Genomic DNA, 23,473 nt, shown 5'->3' on the forward strand with positions numbered 1-23,473 from the left:
CCCAGGGCATCAGAGATGGAATGCAGGAGGTGGTCCTGAATGAGTCTGAAGGTGGTGCCTGGTCGGGCCCCTAGGAGTGACTCCGTGGGATTCTAGCCCTGGGAATCATCCTGGGCTGCTTCATATTCCTTCTGTCTTTTTGTGCCTTAGAAGCAATCACCTCTGAGCCTGCCTTTTGAGATGCATTTCTTTCATTTTCCCCTTTGGTCATTTCTTAGATTCTGGTACTTTTGTGCCTCATTTCCACCTTTGGATTTTCTTGTGTGAAAGAGCTCCCCCTCCTGGCTTCCTCCAGGCCTGTCCCCGCTTGTGTTCTACTAACTGTGCTTTCCTAGCCCTGCCTTCTCTTGTGGTTCTGGTCTGAGGGTGCCGTGGATTTCCTGGAGGTGTCCGGAAGATGGGGCCAAAGGAGGCTGTAGGTGCCTTTCCTAGACACTGCTGCCCACGAGGAAAGCAGGAGGGCTTTCCCTCGGCTCAGAGGCCCGGGGTGCAGTATGTCCAGGGCTGCCAGAGCCCTGGGCGGTGAGTGAGGGTCAGGGCAGGCCTCCCCTTCTTCATAGAGCTCCACTGTGTTTTGCCTCAGCATCCACACTTCTCCTGACTCCTGTGCAGTCAGCGTTGCCAGGGCAGAGTGGGTGGTCTCTCCTAGTTCAGGACCTGACCTCTGTTAAACCCTTTAGGCTCCTCCTCCTTCTCAGGTTTCTCCTGGTCCAGTTAACTTTCCTAGCTGCCCTTTAGAATCCCTGTCACTGGAGAAGCCAGTAGAGTTGGTTTGGCCCCTGACATTCACCAGCATCCATCTGTGATGTGGAATGGATGTGTGTGACTGGGCCTCCCATGGCTCTGCCCAGGGAAGGCTGAGGGATTGGTCAGTGTGTCTACATGCTGTGTGCCTGCCACATTGCACAGCTCTGACCGGCACCATTTGTCTTGAATTCTCTGCGAGTGCTGCCCTCTGGTGGTGGGTCTGTGACGTCCCTGCGGTCTGGTCGGCCTGGGGAACGTGGCATTGCCTGGAGCACCCCTACTGCCTGCAGGTTCTGCTGTCCGGGGAGTGGGGTGAGGCTCTTGTGCTGACTGAACGTCTCTGGTCTCTCCTAGGATTACTATGGGATTCCTTTCGCTACACCCGCAGCCCTCGCCACTCGAGATGGGAGCCTCGCTAATAATCCCTATTCAGGTTAGTCTTGTTCAAGGGGTTAGGCATGGGGGCGGAGTGGTCATTGGACTGGCCTGTGGCTCATCCCAGGAGTCTGGGAACAGATGCAGAAGGGCTGCAGAGACCTGCCAGCTTCCTGTTGTTGAGCTGGCAGCCAGGCCTGTTCCTGTTCCCAGGGACCAGTCTGGCTTTTTCCTGGCTGGATAGGGGGCAGTGACTGGATTCAGTGCCCCGTTTCTCCCAGGTGATGTCACAAAGTTTGGCCGAGGAGACTCTGCGTCCCCTGCACCTGCCACCACCCTGGCTCAGCCCCAGCAGAGCCAGTCCCAGGCCCACCACACAGCCCAGCAGCCCTTTCTGAACCCTGCCCTGCCACCTGGCTACAGCTACACTGGCCTCCCCTACTATACAGGCGTACCCAGTGCCTTCCAGTATGGGCCCACCGTGTTTGTGAGTATTCGGGGGGGGGTGTTACTCCAGCTCCAGGGAGCAGAAGCAGGGAGGGAGGGACAGGTCCCCACTCAAGAGTGTCACCTGGCCTTGAGGAATGAGTCAGGCTGGGGGCGAGGTTCCTTTCCCATCTGTTTTGAGATCTAGCGTGTTGCGCTACTGAAGACGCCTCCCTAGTGGTTGTGCCACCTGCTGCCTGAGGCTAAGCCGGGGTGACCTGCTCCCCTGCCTCTGTCCCCCTACTAATGCCTCTCCTGCTTGCCTGCCACCAGGTCCCTCCGGCCTCAGCCAAGCAGCACGGTGTGAGCCTCAGCAGCCCCAGCACCCCTTTCCAGCAGGCCAGTGGCTACGGCCAGCACAGCTACAGCGCAGGTGAGGGGTGATCCCGCCACGGAGAGGCACGGGAAGGACAGGCTCGCCTAGCTCACACGCGCCTCTTGTCCCCTGCCGTGCTAGGTTACGATGACGTGAGCCAGGGGGCAGCAGCGGGAGACTACACCAAGGGTGGCTATGGTGGATCATCGCAGGCACAGAGCAAGTCTGCAGGTTCTGGGCCTGGCAAAGGTAGGCCTTTCCAGGATTGCGGCCCAGAGCAGTCGTCTCCTCCCCTGACTCCTCCGCAGGCGAGGCTGCCCCAGAGGGCCCCTGCAGCGGGGCAGGCTGGCGCTGGGGCCAGCTGCCGTGGGAACAGCCGCTTTTCCTTCCAGGAGTGTCGGCGTCTTCGAGCGCCCCCGGCCTCCCTGACGTGACTGGGTCCGTCTACAGCAAGACTCAGGTGAGGGAGGGCCGGCGCTGGCGGGAGGGCTGGCGGGGTGCCGCCAAGCGAGCCTCACTGTCGTCTCTCTGCCCTGCAGACTTTCGACAGGCAGGGATTTCACGCGGGGACCCCGCCGCCGTTCAGCCTGCCCTCGGCCTTGGGCTCCCCTGGGCCCCTGGGCCCCGGTTACGCGCCCTCACCGCTCGTGCACGTCCTGCCCGCCCACCAGCAGCCTCACTCACAGCTGCTGCACCACCACCTCCCGCAGGACGCTCAGGTGAGCCCGGTGGAGCAGGCGGCAATCCTGCCCTGGGCTGGGGGCTCCGCTCCAGCCTTGACAGCCTTCTCTCCTCCTCCTCAGAGCGGCTCCGGTCAGCGCAGCCAGCCCAGCTCCCTGCAGCCCAAGTCGCAAGCCTCCAAACCTGCCTACGGCAACTCTCCATACTGGACAAACTGAACCCTGAAGAGGGGGTGGGCCGGGGCGGGGCCTACCCCGGGCAGGAGAGAGCACACGGAGCCCGGCGCCCTTCCCCAGAGCTTCTGAGACGTGCAACTGTGTCAGCCAAGCCTCTGTGGGGAGCCTGCCTCCCAGACTCCCTGCTGTATGTAATGTATTTATGTATGTATTTGTAAATGTGGTAGAAGGCTTGGGGGAGGGGGAGCAGCTGCTCCTCTCCCCACTCAAGCCCCTTCCCGCTGTAGCAGAAGCAGCCCCCTTCCCCCCTTCTGCCTTCAGGCCTTCTACAGAGCCCCCCGGCGGGCAGGGTCTGGAAGGGCTGGCTCGAGGCAGTTTGGGTACTGGGGTCAGGTACCAATGAAGAATCACGACTCATCTCGCTCCCTTGTAAACCATTATTTGAGTTTTCATCCCTGTGTAATTATTTTATCCCTTGCTTTTTGAGAAACTGGTCCTTTTGTCATCTTTCATGTTCCCCTCCCTCCAAACCTTGATCTGGGAATGGCAGAGAGATAGCCCTGCCCCACACCCACAAAGAGGTGGCACCTGTTTGTCTCCACAGAGAGCAGGGGCTTCGGCTTCTGGTCTGGTCTTGTCCCCAGACACTTGCCTTCCTCTGGCTGACCATTTCTAAAATAATCTGAATTTGCACTCAGAGATACTCAGCCAGTCAGCTCCCCTTTAAAAAAAAGAATCAAAGATATGCTTTCATCTCAGTGACAGCATGTCTCCAAGCAAAGGCTCCTCTATTCCAGTCGTCCTGAACCAGGTGGGCGACTGTTTCAGAGGTTTTCTCTTTTGCCCAAACTCCACCTAATAAAGTTCTGAGAGCATACTTGGTCTCTGTGTGGTGTGACTCAGGGAGAGCTCAGGGCTCTGAGACCATCAGAAGAGACCATCTTCATTATGGTTCCAGGGACCCTGGACTTCACAGGGCTGAAGTAGAGCTCACGTGGTCACAGGCTTCTGATAACAGGGTGTCAGGGCTTCAGTGGGTATTCCTTGCTTTGCTGGGCCCTTCTCTTGCCCCAAAACAATCAGCATTCAGGGAGGGAAAAGGTAAAGGACACAGCAGACAAGGTAGCTAACCCTCCTGACAGGCAGTGCTTATCAACGGTTACCTTTGTTTTTCTTGCAACTCTGTAACAGACTTAGGGGACAAGGCAGTCTCTAAAAGGGTCTTGTCAACAGGAATATTAGGGTAGGGTAATTTCTTTTCCAAAGGAACAAAGGTAAGAACTCTGAGAATACAGTTCCAGGCTTGTGAGAGAGTAAGTTTACACAGCTAAACCTCTCTGTCCTTTGGTCTTCATCAACCAAATGCAATCTTGATTGAACGTCGAGGACTGTGGCGGGACAGATGACTAGTGAGCCAGGGTGGTGTGAAGTAGGTAAGTGGGTCCTGGGCTAAATATCTGCTCCAGAAAGTCCCAAGGAACCATTCACCTGGGGGCAGGATTCTGACTTCTCTTAAGCTCCTCCCTCTTGATTCCAGGCCACCAGTCCAGAAGGAACTGGAGCTGTAAAACTATGCATGTGTCCGCCAGGAGGCAGATCTCCATGCTTGTCTGAGGCGCAGCTGTATTCCAGCCTGGCAGCTAGCTCAGGGCCTTGCGGTGCTGCCCGAGGCATTATAGCGTCCCGTTTCAAGTCAGCGTGCCAGAACCAGCCCAGGGGTACAGTCTTTACCTTGTCTGTTTTTGACCTCCAAAATCAATGGTCATTCGTCAGATAGGTCAAGCACTGCTGGCTTAAAAAAAAGGTCAGTGTCCACAACTGAAACTTACTAAATTATGTGATCTATTGCTTCCTGATCCCTTCTTTTAGCAGCGGGAAGTTGACAAGTGACAATGAAAACAAAAAACTTGCCTAAGGAGGGCAGTGGAGCACTCCTCCATCACTTCACTGACCTACTTGTACTGGCAGATTGTGCCCTATTTCAGAATTAAGGTTAACAAATGGCTTTGTCTTTAATAACCTTTCTTAAAAGCTAGTAAGGATTTGGGGATATTTATTCTGCAAGGAGGTGAGTTGAGCAGACTGTCAAAAGGCAGGTGAGCAAGATTTCATTTTTGTTTTAGTTTTTCAGCTGAGTCCTGTGCATAATCTGCAAGGGAACAGAGGAAGTATTAAGACCACCTTTTAATTTTAATACACAAAAAAGAAGAGGGTCATCCCATGGGGAAGTAGCAATACAGGTATATTTTATTTCACATTTTATTAGTAGACAGATGGGCAGAAAAAGACAAAAATAAACCACTAAAGGGGAAATTGAACACAAAATGCATCAGATAATCTTTTCTCATAAGTTAAACTGAAGAAAATCATCTACAATTTCAGCTAAGAAAACTATTAAAGTCAGGTGTGTCCTGCTGGTTTCAGAATAGTTGAAAATTGCATCTGAATCTTTGTAAATGTAAACCTTTTTAAAAACCAGGATGGGAGGGTAGAGAGTTAATTTTCAGTGGAGAACTACACATTTTCCCCTTCAAAAGCTTACTATGTATTTTCCAAACATAAGGAAACCAGCAAATAAAGAAGCAAATAATTACCAGGGAAGAGGAAAGAAGGGACTACAAAAAAGTCTGGCTAATAGAAAAGAACTCTGGAATGATATGAAATAAAAGTGGGGAAGACTGTGAGAAGCAACAACAGACTCATGATATACTTTCTCCACCCAGCCTCAAAATACACAGACCTGAAGAGCATCCAGAGGCCTCCACTAGAACCAAAAGGAACCTAAAAATGCAGGATGGATCCTGAATTCATGTTACACCAAATAATCAGCACAACTGTACTCACAAGGTTGTGGCCTAAGCCTGAGATCTCCACTCCTGAAAGAAGTTACGTGCTTCAGTTTTCTTTTGCCATAGTATGTGTTCGCAGGACAGAGCTCTGGAACCAGCACCTGGGTTTTACAAGTCAGTCTGAGCTATCAGAATGTCCCACCTCCTAGCAAATCAACACACCCCAGTCTTTTCTGGAACTGACTACTCTCATCAGAGGCAAACCCAGCTCTCAAGAGTAACACCCCAAAGGCTGAGAGGTACAACCTCCACCTGGCTCTCTGAGTCAACGTAAAACAGAGGCCAGCAGGGCCTGTGGGGCAGGGCTGAGCAGCACAGCACCTCCCACAGTGCCAAGGAGTCTGGCCTGCCCTGGGGGAGAGACGCTTTGGCAGGAAGAGAAAAGGCTTAGTTTTAGGGCTCCGAGAGAGCTTAAGACCAAGCACGCGGCGCACGCGTGTGTTTTGGGAGTGTGGAGTGATTGATTGATAGGGGGTGATCAGAGCATTGAGTATGTGTGGGGCGAAAAACTAGTTTCAACGTCCTTCTACGAGAGTGAGTTTGCACTCAAGTGTTTTGTCACAGGAGAGCTGCTCTGTTCTCTGAATCTGACTGGAGTCACTTGACTCAGGGGTGCAAGTAGGCCATGGAGTTTGGACAGATTCTGGGACCAGGCTCAACAGTGTCCCATGTGAACCTTAGCACGTTCAACATTCCCACTTTTTTAAGACTAGATTCCGGAGAAGGCTGCTGGGAATTAGTTGGCAAACGTTTGGAGAGTTTGAAGAGCGAATGAAAACCCTGAGATCAGAAAGGAAGGAGGAACTAAGGACCTAAGTATCACCGACTGCGTCCTAGGGTCCATCCTACCCCTGTCCCTCATCAACCCTTTCGTTCTTTCTAAGCTATACGATCTGAAGAAAAGGAGTTGACGCTAGCGCGCAGGGATCTGAAGTAGGTTTCTAGCGGTATTTTCCCCACTGAAAGAACACTGCCCTCCTGTGAACTGACCCGCCCCCATACAAAACCAAAATCATCGCCAAGTACTGAAGAAGTCCCTGGTTGGTGAAGGCTGATGGAACTCGGTATTGATTGAAGTAACACACGATCAACACTGGGGAAATCAAGGCTGCAGCAATTGCGTGGCAGGAAGATCTAGCGTTGCCCAGACACTGCTTGCAGCCAACTCCCTTGGCTCTGCCAGAAGAGTCAAAGAAGCTCAGGGGAAAGCTCCATGCACAACTTCCGCTTGCACTCCACAGCCCGAGCACATTGAAAGGAGAGAAAAGTCCAGGTCACATCCAGTGAGAAAAGCGGGAACCGGTCACTCATGTCTCACATATATCCACAGTTACCACTATCAGTATAAGCAGCTCAATGAAAACCAAAATCTTAACACATGCACCTAGTATTAATACTGAGTAATTAAAACTCGCTACTTAAAAAAAATCCTCATGGTGAGAGTGTATCTATCTTTCAGGGAAAGGCCATGTTTGTTTGTTAAATATATAAAACAGATGTTTTCTCTCCCAACAGTGGTCACCAGTAGTTTGACTTTTTCCCCCAGCAGCATCAACCAAAACCGGCATAGTGATTTTAACTCTTCGTTCCCGTCACTAAGACTCCACACACACACACACACACACACTAATCCCCACTCTCTCCCCACTCCCTGGGGGAAAAAAATAACTCTGCCTTCAAAATAAATAGCAATCAGTTCTATGTAAAGTATGAATATTTATTTCAGGCTTTAGATCCCAATCGATTTCAAAAAACAAAATCTGATCTTTCTCCTCAGAGTAGCTGAGGCCTCTGTTAGGCTGAAGGGCCCTGTGCCCTTAGGAACACGTTTCATCAGGTTCGGAACAAAGTCCCTGAAGCCTGCTGTACCCCAGCCTTAAGAAGGGAAAGAAAATTCACCACCATGGGGCTGAACGAATGCACACACACTAATGTAAATGAGCAGCTAAAACTTGGCAAATTTGCTTTGTTAAGAAAAAGTTTGTTTTGTGGGGCTTTTACGGTTTTTTTTTTTCTTTTGCTACCCAGCATATGCAGCACTTGTGAACTCCCGATGGGTTCCCAGCTTTAAACACATTAAACGTCTTGATGAAAGACTATTTAATTCTTCAAGAATCTAAAAACAGACCAAACGTGTTTTGCTGTGAACACTTTGCAGAGACAAAGTGAGGTGGGAGTTTGGGTTTAAAGAAAGAAAAAAAAAAAAAAAATCAATACAGTGATGGATGGGTAAAGAATGCAAGAATTCAGACATTCTGTGGAGGATTAGTTTCTCTCCATTAAGAGGTCCATAAAAAGGAGCAAACTGAGATCCGTAAGGGGAGTCACCAGGAGCCGTGTTTGTTTTCCCCACCCCCATGATAGGTTTTTGCTGAGGGGCCACTGCTAGGTCCCCACTTGCTCCCCTCCCTGTGGCCTGAGACGGCAGGGCAGTACAGGGGCCTTGAAGGAGCACGTCACGACTCCTCATTCCCAGAATCATCATCGTCGTAACAGTCGGCATCTTCCTCCTCCTCATCTTCATCATCAATGTCGTCGTCGTACAAGTCGTCATAAAGCAAATCTGAGCTGTTGTCATTGGAAGGCACTTTAGTTTTGATGCAGTATTCCGCCAGGGTCGTGGGGACCTTCACTCCATCCTTTTCTGCTTCGGCTTTAGTGGCTGACACCTGTTTCCTGAAGGGAGGATAGTTTATGTAAGTCTCTGGAAGATGGATTTATAATTGGCCTAAACAATCCAAAATTCCTTACGGGTTTCTGAACTTAAGTACCTACCTACCTGAAAGCATCTTTGACAAGATACCCTCTACTACACCAAAGGTTCTAGCCCATCAGGTACCATTGTGAAGGACACTTAAAAATGACCCTTCTGAAGGGCGTTTAAAGCCATGGACCTCACATGCTGGTTGGCCAGCAATCACCTCAGGTTTTCCGCCTTGTCTCCTCGCACTAAACTCAGAATGCAGCCCCAACAACTCAATAATCCTCCTACTTAGAGAAAAATCCAAATATCTTATGTTGGATTCTAAAGTCTTGCATGATCCACCTGCCTACCACTTCATTCTCGCCACCCATTACTTTCTCCAATTCCAAAACATTCAGGCCACTCTGGGGATTTTTAGTACCTTCAAACATACCTAGTTGATTTTTCTGTGAGGACCAGTTGCTCTTCTGCCCTACATACGGTTGACTGCTTCTTGTCACTCAGGTACTAACTTATATGTCACCTTAGAGGAGGCCTATTTGGACAATCCAATTTAAAGCAGCCATCTTGTCATTCCTTCATATTACCCTACTCATCTTCCTCATTTGTTCATTTTTCTGTTGTTCTCCTTGCCCCTGAATGTGAGCAGAGACCTTGTCTGTCTTAGTTAATTCTACTTCCCCAGTGCTTAGAACACCGCCTGGGCACATACAGCTGTGCAACAAATACTGACTGTATGAATGCATGAAGGTTAATGTTTCAACCCCTCAAGGGACTAGAAAACAAGTATGAAAATTCGACCCCTCAAGGGACTAGAAAAACTTAACTTAAAAACATCAAACCACTATTCTCAGGACTTCCCTGGTGGTCCAGTGGCTAAGACTCTGTGCTCCCAATGCAGGGGGCCCGGGTTCGATCCCTGGTCAGGGAACTAGATCCCGCGTGCCACCACTAAGCGTTCACATGCCACAACTAAAGATCCCGCATGCCGCAGCTTAAAAAAAATCCCACATGCTGCCACTAAGACCCGGTGCAGCCAAGTAAATAAATAAATACTTTTAAAAAACCACAAAAACACAACCACTATTCTCCCTGTCTTTTAGTTAGACCTCTCTTGGTGGATCCTGTTGCCTTACATCCTGATGCTGCTGAGACTTTCAGGCTTGAATCTCTCTTCTCACAGCCTTCTCCTTGAACCATCTTGTCCATTCCCATGGTTCTAACCCTTCATGCTGATAGCTCTCAAATCATCAGGGTCCAGCCTAAACTTTTCTTCTGAGCTCTGTACCCTTATCTGAGCATCTGGATGTCTCCGTCCTGACGCTCCCTATAGGAATCCTAACTCAGCAAGTCTGCATTAGTCATTGTCCACCTCCATGGAGTATTCAGTTCCTAAAATTATAACTCTTACTACTCCAAAGTCCTAAATGTTTTCAAATCTGTTTTCTCATTCTTGATTGTTACTACGTCAGTTTAGTCTTCATCTCAGCCTCCTCAAACCGCAGCCGGTCTCCTGGTCAGTCGTGTTCTTTTGGAACTCAAATAGGATTATCCTTTCACACAAAATCCTTAAGTGACACTCCAACACCTCTAAGATTAAGGCCCAAACCCACCTTATGACTTCAGTGTCTTTTAAGACCTGATGCGTTTCTTAATTTCCCATTACTTCTCAAATCAGAATTTACAATACTCTTGATGTGTCTGTCATGCTGTTATTATACACCCGTGTTTTAGCAAGCATGTTTCTCTCTCCCTGAAAAATTCTTGGTTATGAGGCATTCTCTCTCCTAGGAACCATATTATATGTTCCTTCCACTGTATCTTGTTTATGCTTCAATAGTTGCACTTATCATATTACATGTTCATTTCTTTGTTTACAGACAAAAGTACGAGCTCTCTAAGGAGAAAGACTGCACCTTACATCCTACCTTTCCTTGAACATTAGGCTCCAGTCCTGACTATTTTATGAAGCATTCCCATTTTCCAATCCTCAGTCCACTCTCACTCTAAACTTCTACAGGTCTTCACTATTTACACTAGTTATCTTCAATCCTTGGTATATACCAGTCACCTAAGTGGCTTGGTAAAAACAAAATACAGATGCCCAGATTCTATCCTTGTAATTTCATTAAATGACTCTGGATTAGAGAGAGGGTCTAAAGCTGATTACAGTGGGCAGAAAACTTATTCAGCTGTCAGATGACATGCATTTTTTTTTTCATATCACATGGTATCATGCCAACTAGATTATTATAGACAGGGACTTTGAAAAGTCACAGAATGTACTGCAACTGTCCTTGGGGCTCTACCAATCCTTAAGTACTGTTAGGAAAATCTTATATCCTATGTAGGATATAATTTGAGAGATGAATGGTTGAGCTTAATACCTTCTTTTTTTTTTTCTACAGATGGAAATATTAAAAACCCCCAAAAGTTAACTGATAAAAGGTCACATGAGGGTAGCAGAGCTAGGAGTATATTCCAAGTCTCCTGATTCTTATTCTAGGGCTCTGTTAAACCATATACTAGAGTTGCTGATAATGATGATTCCCAGAAGATACTTGCTGCTATGGTCAGAAAGGCCAATAATCTATAGGGTTTCGTTAATAAAAAATTTGAAAACAAAAATACCTGTAATGTCTGGAATACACTAGGTGTTTGATACATTTAAAGGACATGTTCAAAGCCCAGAACAGTGTCCCTAAAATGATCAGGAGGAAGAGTTTGCAAACTTGACTAGTTTAGAACCTGGAAGTTCTGCTTCCTGGGAAATCAGATCTGCTGCTGTCTCAAAAGCCAAACTCATTAGGCTCAGGCAGAAACCTCTTCCCAAACAATAAATCTAACTGACAGAAGTGGAGTGGATATTTTAAGTTCAATTTAAACCCTTGGTTCTAGGATATACTTTGGTTCTGTATGAAGACTTGAAGTAATCAAAAAGAAGACACAACAAAACACCTTACCTAATGATTTCAGCGTATTCTTTGTCTTTTCCTTTACTGTCCCTCCATTTCCTGAACATAACCGAGGCATCCACGTTGGCTGGGGAGAAGGTGTTGGGCTCATTAAGCAATGAGATTACACTTAACAGGATAGTCCTAGAAACAGGAAAAAAGGGTCAGCTATGAATACTCATATTCACAGTATTCAACAGTATTTTGTTTTAAATTTAAGACTATAATATTTGAGACTTTAGGGAAATGGAAATAGAGTGTCAAAATTTTGTTTTCAGTACTCATCTGGCTAGGATAGGAACCTGGGAGACAAAGCAGAGGGAATCTGAGTTTAGCATAAAAGTTAGGTTGCAGGGCAAAATATGAACTCTGTAGAAGGCACTGTCTTAACTGGGAACATGTTCCAATCTACAAAAATTGGAGGCTGGAAGCTTTTCAAATAACATTTAAAAAATTACAAGTTAAGTGCAATAGGAAAAAGCAGAAGCAAAAAATATTTAGCTTGAAGGCAATCTTTTTGTGGAAAAGGGTAAAAATGATGCTACTCCATATATCTAATTCATATCACGGCTGCTTAGAAGATCTGAAAACCAATTTTACATACAAATGTATTTGTTTTCCATACTTCTAAGGGAAGCAAGATAAGAGTTAAGCAGGAGAATGGAGAAAAAGCAATAGCCTTGACATGGAAGAACTAGTCTCTGAATAACAGAAATCTTGATTCAAAAAATATTTACTAAGCCCTTACTATTGTGCCAGAGGCATCAAGTGAGATGTTGGATGTACAATAGTGAGAGAGTTATTAGTTGCCATCCCTGATCTCTCAGGGCTTAGAAATCTTGTGGGAAATTTTCATCCACAGATTAAAAACTAGACACCTTAATCAAAGGGAATAAAGTTTCCGTGAAATAAAATAAGCTCAATAAGCTCCAAAAATGTTTGAAATAGTTCCCAGGCTTTTTTCTCCCCTAAAAGCTATGTGCATGTAGGTAAGGAGAAACATGGGAGGAAAAATTAAATTTCTCTACCTTTTCTCATTGGTGCGAGGTTATAGATTGTGTTGTTGCAAAATAGCCTTTTGCTCCTGGCCCCAAGCAAAAAATAAAGGGAGGGAACCAGGCAATTAGATGTTTGATTTGATGAAACCTTTTCCTAAAAAGGGTAGAGAGTTTCTGTTATGTGATTATACAAGATTACGACAAAGGCACTTTCAAAGAAAACTTTCCCATCTAGTTCAAATTCATTTACCACATATACACCCCCCACCTTTCTATTAGGGTAAGAATAACTCCCTGTACCCCCACTTCCATCCTTCTGGACTTCTTCAGTAATTACACTAAGAAGATTCAAAGAAACTCATCATTGCCAAAAATGCGAAATGTACTGGCAATATCCTAGAAGCAAAAGAAAAATTCCGTAAGGATTGCTTCAGAAGAAAACATATACAAAACCTGATAGAAAGATAAGCAGGATAAGAACAAACTGTGGTACAGTTTAATGGTCCAGATCAGCATTGTATCTTTAAAACTTTCTGTGATGATGGAAATGTATAATCTGTGTTATCCAATATGGTAACCGCTAGCCACATGTGGCCACTGAGCACTTTGAAAAGTAGATTATGCAACTGAAGAAATGAGTTTTTGGTACTAATTTTAATTAATTTAAGTTTAAATAGCCACATGTAGTCAGTGGCTATCATACTGGACAACACAGGTCTAGATGAATTATATTAAATGAATTAGGAAATTTTTCTCAGGAGTGGTTTCACCAGGTTGATTTTCTTATATCTTGTGTTTATTATTAAAATACCATATTGGGAAGTACAATTTTTTTAAATGGTGAATCATCCAGTTCTATCATAAGAAACTCACTTCTAATACCATGTACTCCCTAAACTGAAATCCATGATGCTTTCAGAAGCCTCAGGCACTAACTATAGCTGACTGTGATAATAGTTATTAACCCAGCATGCTTTCACGTCCTCCCTTTGTCTGGAGGGTAGAGCCGCTTTTTGTACGGGGAACCCACTGCACCAATTCAGGCGGGGTTAGTCTCCCTCCTCAAGTGCACCGTCAAACAGCAACCGTGCCACACCTTCATAAAAGCCCACCTACCCACAGCAGCAGACATACCACCAAGTGCTGGCAGAGGACTCCAACACCAATGAAGATTCCTGATGCAATTCATATGCAATATCCTATTCAAAACTTCCCAACCCGTATGTTGTGAGTGGGTTACAGGTAAATTGTCTGTGACTCCCTCACGCAGACTGGTAGGTAGGACCTGGGACAACCTGAGCCTCTGGAACAATAACTTCTGGCCAAAGGAGCATCTTCAGCTTACTACATTGTGATCTAAGAATACTATCATTTCATATTTTCTATGTAACATGACTGGAAGAGGATGGGAAGCAATATCATACATAGTTTAAACTGTCTGGCACTCGTACCAAAATAATTTAACACAGGTGTTAGTTACATCTGTAGCATGGTAAGCAACTCTGCAAGGTAGTATTATTAATCCTATTTTTATAGAGTGGAAAAATGAAACTGCGAATACTGGTAGAACATACAAAACAGAATTGAATCCTGAAGCTATTCCAACAATTACCTCTTTTTTGTTGTTGCTATTTTTTGGTGTTGTTAAATTTCAGTAAGTATTTTAAAATCTTTTTTCATTTATTTTTTTCAGAAGAAAAAGAAGTACTTAAGGGAAATAGGAAATCATAATTAAACATCTATGACCCAATGGGTAATACTGTATTTGTCCCTTTTCAACATATAGACAATAATCAATGAGATGGGTCTGCCCTTTCTCTGTTAGCTACTATGTCACCACAAGTACAATTTTAGCAGGGAGGGCAGAAACTGGCCTTAGCTCAACAAAGAAGACATGGCTTATGGGTCTCCCCAGAAGCCAAGCAGCAAAAGTTTGGAATTCTGCAGGATTAAAGATGGGCATTTTTCCTCCAGTGCATACACATACCCTCCCAGGCAACGTGTGAGGTAGAAAGGGTTCATTCTTTAAAACTTCAACTTACTTGACTCTTAAAACATACACAGAAATACTGAAAGAGGGTTTGAATGATTGAGATTCTTAGATTTTACAGGCCTTAATTTGATGAAAAGTGACGTACAGAGAAGCAAAGCTCATTGCCTGACCCTTCTAGTTGACCTAGAAGGGTTCTTTTAATCTCTCATTTACACTATTTCAAAAGATGGACCAGTAACACCAGAAGATCACCCAATTAAAACTCAATCCTCATTATATGCTTTCAAGATGGGAGAGGAATTTAAAGAGGACATCATGGTAAAGAAGTCTGTTATGACTGGGAAGATAAAACGTGGTAGCTTAATGGGTCCACATACTACAAATAGTTTTTCTTTATGCTGCTAAAGCACCTAACAGGGACTTCCTGGTGGTCCAGTGGCTAAGACTACCAGCTCCCAATGCAGGGGGCCTGGGTTTGATCCTTGGTCAGGGAACTAGATCCCACATGCTGCAACTAAGAGTTCACATGCCGCAACCAAAGATGCTGCATGCCGCAATGAACATCCCGTGTGCCACAACCAAGACCCAGAGCAGCCAAATAAATAAATAAATAAAATATTTTAAAAAAAATAATAAAGCAACAAACAAATACAACAGTTTCTGCTGTGCAGTCCCTGGAGCTGCCGTTGACTGACATACCCCTGAGAACACATGGTAGGAATGAGGGTCTCAGATTAAAACACACAAAGTGACCAAATCACAACATTTTAGTTTAAAAAGGAAAAATTTTAAATACACAAAATACATATCATTTGCACAGAATGAAACTGGCAATCTGAGGGCAGTGGGACCCAATGTGCAAACATCAAGGGAGCAAATAAATAAAATAGTCCTGGCTCAGAATGGGGTTTACAGGAGCCCTAGGAACAGCACAGCCATAGCCATTTCCTCTGACCTTGCCTACTTTGCCACCCAATCGTTGCAGCAGTCTCTAGCTCCCTGCCCTTTCAGTGGGTTATAGAGAAGACTAGATAGGAAAACATCCTACCCTACTCCTGAGAAACGCTTCTACATGAAGGTGTGGCCTCTGGAGTGGATCCATAAATCTGGTCCCATGATACATCTTCACAGTGGCAAAGAAAACACTGTTATCTATCCTTCAAAGGAAAGCAAATCCCTACCAAAGACCACTTTCCTATCCAAGAGCCTGCAGCAAGTATGGCAGGTAGTTCTGGGGGTGGTGCCTCAGAGAAAGCACTTGTGAATTCTACTGCAAGGTCTGAGAGGCCCCCCTACCCACCCACCCCACCCACCCCGAAAGCTCCCACTTGGTTCTGGACAGAACATGGATTAAGGCACATTTTGTTTCTTTCACCAAGAAGAGGCATGGTGTTGTGGACTCCTAATCACATACATGTAGCAGCATCAGGCGGCCCTATCCTCCCAACTTCATTCTTTGCTGACTAATGCCTACTCCTCAAAACTTCCCAATTCCATAAGGAACTCTCACCCCCTAAACTTAATCCTGGACATCTGAGGATAGGACTGTGGATCTCTTCTTCCAGAAAGTATGCTGCCTTCCTCTAAAAGGAGGAGAACTACTGAGCTTTCAGTGGAAACTAGCCGGCTGCCGCTCTGGATCCCTACAATTGTAGCATAGTGCATTTTTCTTGCTTTCCCCTTTAGCCAACTCTCACTACTCACTAGGTCCTGTTATATAAATTGACTTCGGCTCTCAAAGGTAACTGGAATTCCTTACTCTTCTTCAGGTTACAAAAGCCTGTACAACTTTATTTTCTGAATATGCTCACTGAGGTGTTAAATGAAAGACTAGTGCAGGTGGTCGTGGAGAAGTCCAAACACATGTGAACATGGAACCACTTTCAGACAACAGTGCCATCCAGCAGTCAAGACCCTACAACAGGCTGAACTGAACCTTCTGCCACCTCCACTGCTGTCTTGGCTACAGCCATAAACTGGATATGGAGCTTAGAACCCTTAGTCAGACAAGTGCTTACTCTGGATAATTTAGTAGCAAAGGGATATAAAGGAAAATCCCTGGCATCTCATATCTTGCCTCTTGTGTAAATAACCTGTGAGAAATATGTACAGTTTACTACCTTAAGGAACCCCCTTGTCTCAAAACAAATAACACAGAAACAAATGGGAAAGGGAAAAGTGTCCCACATTAGGTAGTACTTTTCTGACTTTTCAGAGTTCTGGACATCACCAGGTGTTCCAGATGACATTCCACAAGGCATGCAAAACACTCTATGTCCCGCCCATAAATCCACAAACACCAAAACTCTCCATTCACTCTCCCACCCCAAGCAACACATTGAAGAACCATCCAATGATTATATGGAACTAAGAAACAAAAAGGTCCAAGAAGGTAACGATTTCCAATACAAATACCTTTTAGAGCCATGGATGAAGATCAAAGGGGCAACCTGAAGATAACTAAGTTCTGGTTGTGAAGCCTCTAAATAAAAAAAGCATAAACGCAGGGAAGGCAATCCCTCATGTGAAGTCCAGGTGCTTCTAAATTGGGGCTCAGGTGACCTGAGGGCCCAGAGAGAAAAAAAGTGATGCTGGTACCCAAAGTGGCTAAGGTAGTTTTAAAGGGCAGATTAATATGAAAGGAGTTCCCTGCCCCCAAAGGAATGGATTAAATGAGAAACAGGCCTTTCTTTTCTTTTTTTTTTTTTGGCCGTGCCACGTGGTTTGTGGGATCTTAGTTCCCTGACCAGGGATTGAACCTGGGCCACAGCAGTGAAAGCACTGAGTCCTAACCACTGGACCACCAGGGAATTCCCCAAACAGACCTTTCTTAAAAAGAAAAAATGTTTATAACATTTTAGGCTGAGACAAGGCAAATACGGTCTGTGTGTATTTACACAGAAGTAAAGGCAAAAATTTTGAATTCCTGTGGGTAATGGTAATAGATTGTCCATCCAAGCAGCACGAGAATGCAATGAGAAAAATCTTGTTTAGGGCTTTGCATCTAAAGAACAGGGAGGCTTCAAATTCTATACTGAAGTTTTAACCCCCAGTACCTCAGACTGTATTTGGAGATAGAGTCTTTCAAGAGGTAATTAAGTTAAAATGAGGTCCTGAGAACAGGTCTTAATCCAGTATGACTAATGTCCTTATAAGAAGAGGCAATTAGGACTCAGACATGAACAGAAGGAAGACCATGTGAAGACAAAGAGAGAAGACAAGATGAGGAGAGAAGCCTCAGAGGAAACCAACCTTGCCGGTACCTTCTAGAGTCCAGAATTGTGAAATAATAAATTTCTGTTGTTTAAGCTGCACCAAAAAAAAAAAAAAAAAGAGGAGGCTTGTTTTCTCAAGGGTGGGTGTGGTGGTGGTATGTGAAGCATTTGATTCAACATTCAACCTCCAAAAGCAAGAATCACTAACACCTTAGAGCTACTACTTCTTCTAGTCTAGGGTTACTACTAGCCCTGAAAAACAAGCACCAAAATCATACTTAAAGGACAACTCTGCATTTTTGGTCCAATTTTTCAACAAATCTTCCAAGATATTTAAAACCTTTTCTCTACATTGTCAGTTTAATTTTACTAATAAAATAATGTGTTTCTTTCGAAAGCATGCCAGCCTCTTAAACAATTATATAATGTGAAAGGGATGAGAAATAGGGTAGCCAAACTTCTCCACGGCAACAATAGAGTAATGCCCATAATATCCTCAAGGAAAGAAAGCATGATCCTGAAATCTTATATCTAGTTAAAATCTGTCATTTGAAGTATAATGGCAAACACACACGTATACTCCCATATACACAAGCACATAACATTTTGAACACGTAACAACTCAGGGAATGTAATATAGCTCCTAGGAGCAATCCCTTGAGAAATTACTGATGGACAAATTTCAGCCAGTTAATAGACCAAAGGAAGTAAATAATGAGGAACAAACAATGAATTCATTTAACAACAGGAATAAGAATTTTTAAAACTGGGATTAAGCTACAGAAGAGTACAGATTATAAATTTTATAACCCTGACAATAAAGAAACAATAATATTTAAAAGTTAGAAGGGGGAGGTAGAAGGTTTCCTTTTCTTTTATATCTAAGTGTCAGTATACCATTTGATGCTGAAAAATCAAGTAATAAGTACGTATAAGTTAAAGGTCTAAATAATCAGCTAACAACTGTGTGATACACGGATATGAGGGGATGAAGTAGAAATATACTAATTTTACTAATGATCATAAACGATCCTGTGTAAAACAATGGTCTTAAAACTAATATATACATGCCCCTGGAGACATACGAAATATCCTATCAGTTCTCCTTTCCAGCTTCCCTTTTCACAACTGCCCTTTACAAGAAATGTATACCTCCCACACATCCCAAATATTTCTATGGTGCATTGCCTAGTGGTGATGAAACATCAGAAGTACAAAACAGAGAAATTTACAAATAGAGCCGACTGCTTTTCCCTTCTCATAAATAATTTTGTTAAAAGCATAGAGTGATGTTAAAAAAAAAGTATTTTGCTATGTAGTGGAGTATAATAAATTCAGATATGTATAGATTGGGGCTGCTGGAATTATATTTTCACTAAAACGAATTAATTCCATCTCTGATTACTGTTAAGAAATGCATCGTCGCCAAGGGAGAGTTCCACTAAAGTAAAGCAGAAAGTATACGGAATATGCAATGATTCCTTATTTCATAGACATAATAAACTTATGGCAAGTCTCAATGCCTGATCTATCTGAGAATTATTCAGAGGCATGATGTTTGTCAAGGTGAGGTGTATCAACACATTTATTTAAATTAAAAAGGGAAGTCAGTTTTTTCTCATTAAAAAAATATACTGGCAAGATGTGTTGAAATCTAAAATATATCTGTTTTCCCAATCCTTTCTAAGTATACTGGATGGAACAAAGTACCTAAAGAAATGAGTAACCAGCATAATCAATAGTATTTGATATGTCTTTAATAGACTTTTTGGTCTACTCTTCCCAGAAAGTGGGAAGCAAACACATAACTTGATAAGAGAGAGGTAAGAAATCCTTGTGTGCATCAGGAAGCTTCAAGTTCTTTGCTTTTGACAAAAATGGAGATTCTAACTGAGTTACTAGCTTCCAGATCATTAAAAATGATTAACAAAATGAATGAATGAGTAAATGGGGGAGAGCAGATTAATCTCCTGTGCAGAGGAGTTGAAGTAACTTATACAGATATCTCAGCCTTGCGGGAGTATAATTCCCCCCTCCTTAGTGTGGGCTGCACCTAGGACTTCCCTTATACAGAACAGAAAGGGGGACAGGAGGAACTTTACAGAGGAGAAACCCTAAAAAAACAAGAGTCTCAGCCAGGTGATGAATGTTAACATCAAGAGTGGTAAGTCAGGCTGACAGTATGTACCCCTGCTACGACGTGATGAAAATGTACTTTACATCCATGTCTTCCTCCCCAACACTTATAACTCCAGTATAATAAGCAGAAAAACATCAAAAAAAATAAAAATCCCATCTGGGGGACATTCTACAAAATACCTGATCAGTATTCCTCAAAATTGTTAAGGTCATCAAAACCAAGGAAAGTCCAAGAAACTGCTGCAGTTGTCTAAGGAGAACTGTCTATTAAATATAATGTGCTATCTATCATGTATGGGGATCTCAGAGCAGAAAAATGATATTAGGTAAAAATTAAGGAAACGTGAAAGAGTATGGACTTTAGTCAATAATAATGTACTAATACAGGTTCACTAACTGTAATAAATGAACCAAATGAATGTTAGATGTTAATAACAAAGAAATCTGGCAGGTGTGGGGAATATGGGAACTATCTGTACTTTCCTCATAATTTTTCTAAAAATCTAAAACCATTCTAAAATTTTGACAGTTATTTTAAAAGAAACACACTGATGACAAAACTACAATGAGAATACCATGTCCACCGTCTCGGATGGCTATAATAAAAGACATGGAAAATAACAAGTGTTAACAAAGATGTGGAGAAATTAGAATTCTCACACACTGCTGGTGGGAATGCTCTAAAATTTAGTGCAGCCATGTTGGAAAATACGGCCATTCCTCAAGAAGTTAAAACACTGAGTTATGCACCCCCAATTCCATTTCCAGGTATATGTCCAAGGAAATGAAAACATATGTGCACATAAAAACTTGCACAGAATGTTCACAGCAGCATTATTCATAATAGCCAAAAAGCGGAAACAACCCAAATGTCCATCAACTGGTGAATGGATAAACAAAGTGTAAAGACTAAGACTTTTCAGCAAAAAGTAATAAGAATCCTAGAATAAGGAAGCAACCAATCCAAACATGGAACTCATGAAATCCAAAGCAGCAGGATGGAACTTAGATAATGTAAGAGGAAGAATTCAGAGTAGAAAAATTCTTCCAAAGTGAACACAGAGAAATGAGTAACATATGCATTTTTACTCCAGAAATACAACTCTTCAAAAGGAGGCATACATGCTACTTAAAGCTCCAGTAGAAGACAAAACAACCAAATATAGAAAGGATTCGTTTGTACTTGTTAAAAGATAATATCCAATCTTTAGAGCCACCTAAAAACCAGATTATTCCTTATGTAATTCCTTACCTGACATTTTGAGTAGGATTCCACCTTTCAGAGGGCAGTTCTCCACTCTGTGGGTCATCTACAGGTGGATGAAGAATTGAAATGCATACATCTCCATTCTACGAGACACAAATATCAAATTCAGTAAATACTCAAAAGTATGTTATTCAAAAAACATCAATTCCACTGAAATTTCTTTTATTCCTAGAAGACTTGTTGTCTTACCATTAGGGGAGTAAACAATCCTGCTTTTTCTTCTTGTTTGGAATCAATGATAAAGAAGAATTAAACATTTTTTTATATTATAAATATTCATTTTGACCAATCTCCAAAATACATTTCTTAGTTAAAAAAAGAAACACTATGTCTGTAACACCATCCTTCTAAAAAAAATCATTTAAAAATAGAAACAGACAAACATGATAAATCATGATTCAAGAGTCTTGAGAAGCAACTAAATCTCTCTCTTTATTTTCACACATCTAACATTAAAAGAAACAAAAAAAAAATCTGACCTTGCTTAAAATCTGCCTGGAGAGAAGCTATAATCACCTTTAATATTAATCACTGGTTTCAATAAATATGGTTTATATAAACTGACACATGCCTCACAACAACTTAATTATATATAACTCCCTCAGTATATGGATAGAAGAATTCACCACTATAATATTCTGGTTCATAAATTTAAATTATAGGACCTAAATTACAAGTACATTTAAAGTCAAACATACATGGATTGTGTACCATATGCAATACAGATTGTTAACAGAAAAGACAAGACTGAGAACGATACAGATGCCTATCTCTCGGTCTAAAATGAAACAAAAGATTCAAATGTTTAAAAAATTAGAGGTGTAACCATATAAAGTGAAAAAAACTTACATATAAACCCAAATTTACATACACACACACCAAGATAACAGAACATTTTTTAAAGGAGAATAAAATTTTAATAAAGCCAATACCGAATACTATATTCCAAAACTCTGTATTGTTAGATAACATGAGGAAGGTAAAAAAGCACTATAGAAACAAGGAGAAACTAGGTATATTTGGAGAGGACACCTGGGAGATGGTGTGGAAGAAAAACAAAAAGCTTAATGGTGGAGGAAACTTTGAGATGGGCTTTCAATAATGATTACAATTTTAATAACCTAAGGGAAATTCAGACATGAGATTGCCTGAAGAAACCAACATCATAAATAAAATATGTTCAGGCAGTTACATTTATTTTGTATTATTACACCAATTACCACAAACTTAGTGGCTTAAAACAACACAAATTTATTATTTTACAGTTTTGTAGGTCTAAGTCTGACACTGCTCTTCACAGAGCTAAAGTTAATGTGTGGGCAGCAATGCATTCCTTCCTGGAGGCTCTAAGAAAGAATCCCTTTCCTTGCCCTTTCTGGCTTCTAAAGGCCACCCACATTCCTTTGTTCTTGGCCCCCTTCCTCTAATCCTCAAAGCAAGCAATGTTGCATTTTTTGAGCCTTTCTTCCGAAGTCACATCTCCTCACTCTCATTTTCTGCCTACCTTATCTCTTCCACTTTAAAGGACCCTTGTGATTACACTGGGCCCACCTAGATAATCCAGAATAATCTTAGTTTAAGGTCACCTGATAAGCAATCTTAATTCCTCTTAACATGTAATCTAACATAACACAGGTTCCAGGGATTAGAATGTAGACATCTCTGAGGGACCATTATTCTACCTACCACAGGAGTCAAGAACACAGTTTGAATGAAAAATAGAGCACAAATATTAGGCCAGGAGTATGTTACTTTGTTCAGAGTTTAATATGTGTGTAAGTAAAATTTCTTAGTAGTGAAATGACAAAAATAGATCTGTGCTTAGAAATGACATATTAAAAGATGGGCATCTCAACAGATGCAGACAAAGCACTTGACAAGACCCAACACGTTCTCATAATAAAAACACTCAGAAAACTATAGTTACCTTCTAGCTATCTTAAAATTGTAAAGGGGATTTATTTAACAAAACAAAAACAAAAAACCCACAGCTAATAAACAGCATACTTAATTAATGGTGAAAACTCTCCTCCTAAGATCAGAAATAAGACAAGGGCACCCACTTTCACCACTGCTATTTAACACTGTCCTGGAAGTTCTAGCCAGAGCAATTAGAGAAGAAAAAGAAAATTTAAAAGTGTACAAATTGAAAAGGAAGAAGTAAATCTATTTCCATTGCAAATGTCAAAGAAAATTCCAAAGAATTCACAAGAAAGCTACCAGACCTAATCAATTCAGCAAAGTTGTAGGATACAAGATCAACACTCAAAAATCAGTTTCATTTTGGGATTCCCTGGCAGCCCAGTGGTTAGGACTCCACTTTCACTGCCAAGAGCCCAGGTTCGATCCCTGGTCGGGGAACTAAGATCCTGCAAGCCGTGTAGTGTGGCAAAAAAAAAAAAAAAAAAGTTTCATTTTTATACACCAATGATGAATAACCTAAAAAAAAATTAAGCAGGACTTCCCTGGTGGCACAGTGGTTAAGACTCTGCGCTCCCAACACAGGGGGCTGGGGGGTTCAATCCCTGGTCAGGGAACTAGATCCCACATGCGTGCCACAACTAAGAGTTCCC

The 23,473-nt window shown here is 42.9% G+C and overlaps 2 protein-coding genes and 1 non-coding gene across 5 annotated transcripts in view; 1 reads left to right on the forward strand and 2 right to left on the reverse strand.

Moving 5' to 3' along the window:
* Nucleotides 1-2,981, forward strand: part of UBAP2 (ubiquitin associated protein 2) — a 99,312-nt gene extending 96,331 nt beyond the window's left edge. For all 3 annotated transcript variants that reach the window (XM_007176866.3, XM_007176873.3, XM_007176874.3), the window contains 7 exons: nt 1,102-1,180; nt 1,404-1,609; nt 1,882-1,981; nt 2,066-2,173; nt 2,317-2,384; nt 2,464-2,643; nt 2,728-2,981. In XM_007176866.3, the coding sequence (XP_007176928.2) occupies nt 1,102-1,180; nt 1,404-1,609; nt 1,882-1,981; nt 2,066-2,173; nt 2,317-2,384; nt 2,464-2,643; nt 2,728-2,823 (837 nt within the window). In that variant the 3' untranslated portion in view covers nt 2,824-2,981. The remainder of the gene's footprint in view (nt 1-1,101; nt 1,181-1,403; nt 1,610-1,881; nt 1,982-2,065; nt 2,174-2,316; nt 2,385-2,463; nt 2,644-2,727) is intronic.
* Nucleotides 2,982-5,006: 2,025 nt separating this feature from the next.
* Nucleotides 5,007-23,473, reverse strand: part of UBE2R2 (ubiquitin conjugating enzyme E2 R2) — a 92,220-nt gene continuing 73,753 nt past the window's right edge. The window contains exons 3-5 of the mRNA XM_007176865.2: nt 20,886-20,983; nt 11,298-11,432; nt 5,007-8,306 (exon numbers count right to left, since the gene is read on the reverse strand). Of these exons, the coding sequence (XP_007176927.1) occupies nt 8,087-8,306; nt 11,298-11,432; nt 20,886-20,983 (453 nt within the window). The 3' untranslated portion in view covers nt 5,007-8,086. The remainder of the gene's footprint in view (nt 8,307-11,297; nt 11,433-20,885; nt 20,984-23,473) is intronic.
* Nucleotides 17,018-17,089, reverse strand: TRNAE-UUC (transfer RNA glutamic acid (anticodon UUC)). Its single transcript has one exon. It is a non-coding gene; the product is annotated as a tRNA-Glu (tRNA).

This window comes from Balaenoptera acutorostrata, chromosome 6, assembly GCF_949987535.1.
Source record: "Balaenoptera acutorostrata chromosome 6, mBalAcu1.1, whole genome shotgun sequence".
Lineage (NCBI taxonomy): Eukaryota > Metazoa > Chordata > Mammalia > Artiodactyla > Balaenopteridae > Balaenoptera > Balaenoptera acutorostrata.